The 6810-nt window shown below is 38.8% G+C and overlaps 1 protein-coding gene across 3 annotated transcripts in view; it reads left to right on the plus strand.

Moving 5' to 3' along the window:
* prex2 (phosphatidylinositol-3,4,5-trisphosphate-dependent Rac exchange factor 2) overlaps positions 1–1358 on the plus strand; it is a 152016-nt gene extending 150658 nt beyond the window's left edge. For all 3 annotated transcript variants that reach the window (XM_015955247.3, XM_054751157.2, XM_054751158.2), the window contains exon 41: positions 577–1358. In XM_015955247.3, coding sequence (XP_015810733.3) covers positions 577–622 — 46 coding nt within the window. In that variant the 3' untranslated portion in view covers positions 623–1358. The remainder of the gene's footprint in view (positions 1–576) is intronic.
* Positions 1359–6810: the final 5452 nt, after the last annotated feature.

The following is a 6810-nucleotide window of genomic DNA, read 5'->3' on the forward strand; positions in this document are numbered from 1 at the left end:
CTTAAATTTTACGCTACAGTTATACAAAGATACAAAATGCTGTCTGGTTTGCAGTCCTGCAGCTCTGGTATGTGTCTGAAGTCCATCTGTCCGCTTTTCTAAGCAATGCTGATGCCAAATACTCATTTAATTCACATTAGGTTGAAGACGCAGCACTAAGTAGAGGAGGAGGGCTGCCTCAGTCATTTAGCTATAACGTGTACAGCCGGTTTTCTGAGACAGGCTGCCCTTTGAACCTTTTAGTAAAATTGACATCTACAGTTAAGTAGCAGGATGATTAGCACTCAGATGTGAAGCTAAACCACTGCAGTCTCTGTACATTTTGTTAAACATTCAAATGTATTTTACGAAATGGGAAACAAAACTCACACATGTGGCTTAATGGCAGCAGATTCATCAGAAGTATTTTTCTTCCTAAAACTTCGACTAAACCTCTGAAAACTCGTTCCTGCAGCCTCTGGGCTCGAGAACCAATTAGCAGATCATTGCTTTGTGTTTCTGTGCGTGTTTTATTTCCTTAAGGTGCTGCATGTTGAATATAATTAAATGTCACATCGTATATGTTTCTCTGATCAGGTTGTACAAGCTGTGCCAGCCTCCGCCTGCAGATGGGGATCCATAATGCATTGCAGTCAGGAAGATGGGGAAGAGCATCTCTTTGAAAGCCTTGAAAGTTGGTCTCTCCACCTGATGAAGATGATTTATATGTGCAGACTGCCTGCCTAAAGTGTAAATAAAACATTCAAGCCGTAAATAGTATTTTAATACCTTTTGTTTTTGTTGTGCTTTTTACATATTTTGATTTTTATATTGTGTCAGACTAGAAAAGGTGTGTTTAAATAGCTCATTTGAAAACAAATGAACACCACTGCCATAAAAGGAGCTGAAAAGGAACTTTTGTTGTTTGTTAGTTTAATTTGCATATGTTAAAAATATATAAAGAAGAATACTGGAAGTAATTTGACATTTAATTTGCTGTGTCAGTTCTGTCAGTATTGCATATCATTGCAGCTGTTGTTTCTCACTGATCCAGATGTCTAAATGTGCTGCATTCTTATTATAACGCTCATTTATTTCTCAGTATTATTGCAGTCACTTTTGAGTGCGTCAAGTCTTGTTCTGTTTCTGTTTTCTTCACCCAAGCAGCACAAAGGATTAAAGAATTTGTTTCTTCGTTTGTGGCTCACTACTATGCAAAATAAGAGATAATGAAAAGCAACAAAAAGCTCCAGCAGTGTTCACAAATACAAGTCTTTAAACGATGTAAAAGCAAAGGATTATTTGCATATTTGCTTCAAAATACTAAAAATGCTGACCTATCCAGTTTGTAAAATGTATTAAAGGACGTCTGAGTGATAGATGTTGCTGTGCTTTTGTTAAGAAATGGATAAAACATTGATAATTTAATTTTTATAAACATCAACATTCCTGACTGAAATAAGATTAAAATAGTTCATAATGATGATAAAGTCTCGTTTTCAAATTCAAAGCCGGTAATACATTACAATAAGGGTTCCTTTATTAACGTTACTTGGTGTGTTACTAAGTTTCAATAAACTATTAAATAAAGCATTACAAACAACTATATAAACAGTTGATACGGTAATGTTTTTTTTAATGTCCTGTAGTCAAAAATAAGTTTTTGTTATAAAAGCTACAATAGCAAATCTGGATAACAAGCTAGCTTAAAACATTTTTTCATGCCTCTGTAATGAGTTAATTTACATGTTATTTAATGACCCTTAAGACATGAGATTCCATAATGAATATGGAATCAATCTGATGGACTTTTGGGTAATAAATGTGATGTCTTCGCACCAAGCTTTGGTTAGGAGATTCATAAACACATTCAACGCCATTCAGTCGGTCTACGTACCCTTAGCGGAAGTCCCCGTCTAGATCAGGAGGTGTAAAGGTCCAGCTTGACCGTTGTGGTGCCAAAGCCTGTAGAACCAGCCGCGGCAGCTGATCACCAGTCTTGAGATACTTCTGGGTCACAGCAGTTTGTTGGCATCTAACAAGACTCAAAACTGGGTCGTGATGGTTCAGCTTTTATTCTGAAAGGAACCGTTGCAGCAGTTGGAACAGAAACCGATTTTATCCAGCTTGTCGTTGGTTCTTTCGGCTGAAGAGGAAAGTTACGGATTGGCCACTCCGACACTTCTCTAGAACGTTTTGAACTGGCGTTAAAGATGACGTGGGCATAGTTTTATACTTCGAATGTTTTGGTTTATGGTCGAATGAAAAGGTGACAGATTTACCAAGCACCACCAAAACCACGCCTCCGTCAGATCTGGCAGATTCTGATTGGATCAGTAAAAGCAATTTGTCATGTCTTAATGCTAAGTGAGATCAGTTCTAGTGGAAACATTTAAAGTCATATTACTTATTATATTCTATAGGATTATAATAAAGTAGTTAATATTTTCATTTCACAGATTAGTCACATCTTATTATTGACTAACACTTTGTTTGATTAGCTTGATTAAAAATAGAGTTCTTTGATTTATTAAAAGGAGAGAGTCCTTTCTTCATTCTTCTCTTGAGCTGGAAAGAAGCAGTTTAGAAGCAAATGCATGAGACCTTGAGGCCATATCTCATGCAGACTAGTTCTGTGTCAGAGGAGAGGGGGAAAATGACTTTTAGGTGGAAAACAGTCATTTCATTCCGTTACACCTCTTAACAACGTTCTAACGTAGTATGACTTTATACTGTATATTTTGTGAAGATAAAAAATGTGGATGTATATGAACAAACCATTTGGGTGCCGACAGGGTTTGTCTGCGGTTTCCATGGTGGCCCCACATGGATTTGCTAACATATATTTTAACAAAATTTGCATTGAAAGAAACGCTAATTAGTTTTTATCTACCTTAATCTTTAAATACTTGCTGTGCATTAGTCGTTTCTGAACTGTCAGATGGAGAAAGGCTTATTCTGGAGAACTTGGCTTTTAGTATTGAAAATATAAATAATGAGTGAACTTGATCTTTAAGTTTAACTTTCTTGAACCAACATAGACCTCTCACTTTTTCCTTTTAGGTTCCAACATTATTGTGTAATAGGAAAGTCTTCAACACACAGCTTAGGTTTGTAAAAAACCCCGACATGAATAAGGAACCAACGGACCAGAACGTCCTGGCCCTTGAAACCATTTGACTTCAAATCTATAGATATCATCTGAAGTGTTCAGACCAAGGAGCCGATCAATGGAAAATGCTGCTGGTGATGCTTTCATAGTATGCAGGTGAAATGGCTTAAAGAACCTGAAAACATAAACGCAAGGTTAGAGTTTTCAGTGCTATGATCAAAGCTAAAGAATCAAAGATCAGTGCCTAGTTACACCCAGTCCAATCTTTGAGTACTACATGTTCTTTAGATCTTTGTTGTATAACTTTTTTTAATATTTCCATTGTCAGAAGGTACTGAAATATTAGAGCATTTCAAAACGCTAGATTTTATGAGGATAAAAAAGTACAATACTTAGCTAAATTATTTCCATATTTATTCCACTGTGTTACTGAAAGATTTTAAAGTAGGTTATTTTTTTTTACTCATTTATTCTGTTATTTGATATTGTACAACACACTTTAAAGAACAAGTCACCCCCAAATCAGCTTTTCTTTGCTGATAAACTATATAGGTGAGTGTCTAATTGTGCTGAAGACACGAGTTGTCAGTAGTTTGGCACTTTAGTGCACCTTAGTTATAATTTATATATTTGGTCAGTGTTGTGCTTTGTGCTACATTCAAATTATAATCTGCCATTGTCATTGGCTAAGAGGTACATTATGGCGTTAACTGCTACATTATGGCACAATGTTGTTTGAGGCAGTGTGTGTGTATTCGTTAGCAGCTCCGACCTCTAGGTCTGCCAGGCAACAGCATTTGTTGCATTTTTCAAACAGGACATGGGAGTGGAGTCAGACTCTGGTAGAGGTGACTTGCTCTTTAAAGACTAAATAAAAACAGAAAATGCAAAATTAGGGAATAGAGGGTCAGACTTAGTCTCTTTCCGGAGTATTTCTCTTATCCAATGGCACCATCTAGTGGCTGACAAGCTAATAACACAAATAGTTTCTCCTGTTTTTTTTAAGATGGCAACTTCACATTTTTTGTTTATAAATGTGCTTCTGTAGCTGACAAACAGCTAAAAGATGTTGTTTAACAAGTATTATTCTCATGTCATGCTGTGTTCTTTTATATTTATATTTTACAGACTTTCTTGCCCGCAAAAAGTTCAACTCTGCATCAGCTGAGGTATTCCTTAAATTTGAAGCATGTAAGCTAACACTATTGGTTAATTCTGGTCGGCGCTCAGTTTCCTATTGCACGGAGCTCTGTGGGGCAGGGGGCGTGCTTAGCAAAAAAAAAAAAAGACGTGTTGCTTACATTATATCGCAGTACATAAGATAATCACTTTTACAGATTTCAGAAAAATCATACACAATTTCTGAAAGGGGAAAACTCTGGAAATATACTTTAAAACCTATAGAGCTCCAGACCCCACGTGACTCTCAGTTAGTAGACGCCATATTGGCAGGTAAAAGAAGCTAAACAAACACGGATCGCAACCATGAACGTGAATGAGATCAGCTTGGATTTTACTTCGTCTGCGTTTACTTCACACTTTAAAACCAAAGAAATCGTTTTATATAGTCAGAAATTAAATAGACTAAACATCTCCCACCCTTACCGTGCCCCTGGGATACTTTTTAAAAACGCCAGAAGCTGTCGGAGCGGACTTCTTACCGGACCTGGCCGGGGAACCCCTCGGGATTTACCCGGAGGAGCTGGCCCAGGTGGCTGGGGAGAGCCTCTCGACGCTACTGCTCCCGCAACCCAACTCCGGATATGCGGAAGAAAATGGATGGACAAATAACAGATTTACACGTAAGTAGTTTAAATAGAGTGCTGTGCTGTTTTAATGTATAAACTGAACGCCAAGAGAAATCACTAGTTTGATTGTTTTCCGTGAATAAAATAAATATGTCAGGCAGGAGCGTCTCAGGATCTGTCTGAGATCTGTCTCGGTGAGACAGATAATAGCAATCCAAAGTGCTTTTTAAGTGTGATCTGACAATTGATCAACCATTGCTTAAAAATTAAATACAGCTTAGCCGGTTAATTGCTGTGATCATAAAACACGTAAACGGCAGCACGCAGAAATCATAGGGCAACGTTTTATGTGATGTTTACTTGTTGCTATGAGTAATAAGACAGAAAAAGCCACGCCAAAATAAGTTTAGGAAGCCCACTAAGAATCGTAATAAAAGCATTTAAAATAAATACCATACACAGTTGAGGAATCATTGGTTTAAGTACCTGATATGAAGCGGTCGCTGCATAAGCGAAAACCTTTACTCTCAGGATCCCACAGTTTCATTTCAGCCCGGTCACTAGCGCGTTTTATTACAATGATCTAACGTTTGCGGCGCTCCGGATCTTGGAGAATCCTGTAGATGGCTCATTCCTTATGTCATCCGTGTCTATTCTGCATCCTGGGGCACAACAGGAATCTACCATATTTCCTGTCTGATTGCATTTTCTGACAATAACAAATAGTCCAGCTGCCGGCTTCTACCTGCCAATATGGCACCGTTTGGATTTGAACTGTTGCATGCCGGGAGAAGTGACGTCAACTCCCGCAGCTCTATAGACAACAGATGATGAAGACGAGGAATCTATTAAATCCATCAGCAGATCTTACATTAACAGGAATTAGCAACATATTCAAAAAGTATTTTTGATGAGGGTGTGTTTTTTAACTCTTCCCTTTAGGTGTAATGAAATGCTTGGAAATATGAATAATTAGATTTGATTGACAGGTGGCATGAGCGTCAGAGCTAGCGCTAATGGCTTGCTAACTGTAAACTGACTGAGGATAGCAGAGGCTTTCGGGCTTTGGTGGCCTACCGCTGTCAAAGGTCAGTGAGGTTGCTGTTGCACAAGGGTAATGAAGCAATCTTCATTACAGGGGTTTTCTATTGTTTGTACAGCACTTTAAATAAATACTTGCACCCTAACCCTAACCCTTCAGCACTTTATTCAGCACTGCACTTTAAGCATGGATTTGCACATCAAGAACATTTGCGCATGAAGGTTTAATTGAGTCTTTATTGAGCATTTTTAATAATTTGGATGTAGACTTTTGTTCCAGGTGCTCCTCATTAGAATTGTGGTGGTTGCCTATGAGGACAGAGGATTGACAATGGGAAAAAAAGGTCTACTGATGAAGTTCAGCTTAATTAAAGGCAGTGTAAAGTCTAATTTTGTAAGTGAGTGCAAAGAGGTTGCTTAAATATTTCTCACCTGTTTTCTTTGTCCTCTCCAGGGTGTTTGGGCAAATGTTTCACTCAGGGTCCAGACACTCTTTAAATGTTCCGGGAGAGGCCATAGGTGAAGGAGTGTGGGGTGTTTTGTATGTAGGGTTTCCTGTTTGGGGCTGCGCAGTGGTTAGAACTGTTGCCTTGCAGTGAGAAGGTCCTGGGTTTGCTTCCTCGGATCTTTCTGCATGGAGTTTGCATGTTCTCCCTGTGCATGCGTGGGTTCTCTCCGGGTACTCCGGCCTCCTCCCACGGTCCAAAAACATGACTGTTAGGTTGATTGGTCTGTCTAAATTGTCCTTGGGTGTGAGTGTGTGCATGATTATTTGTCCTGTGTGTCTCTGTGTTGCCCTGCGATGGACTGGCTCTACGTCCAGGGTGTACCCTGCCTGATTGCCCCTTGACCGCAGGAGATAGGCACTAGCCTTCACTTTGAAGTTGTTCAACCGTGTTTTGCGTTAGCATGTAGTTAATATGTCTCGTT

Source organism: Nothobranchius furzeri, chromosome 7 (genome assembly GCF_043380555.1).
Source record: "Nothobranchius furzeri strain GRZ-AD chromosome 7, NfurGRZ-RIMD1, whole genome shotgun sequence".
In the NCBI taxonomy this organism is placed as follows: Eukaryota; Metazoa; Chordata; class Actinopteri; order Cyprinodontiformes; family Nothobranchiidae; genus Nothobranchius; species Nothobranchius furzeri.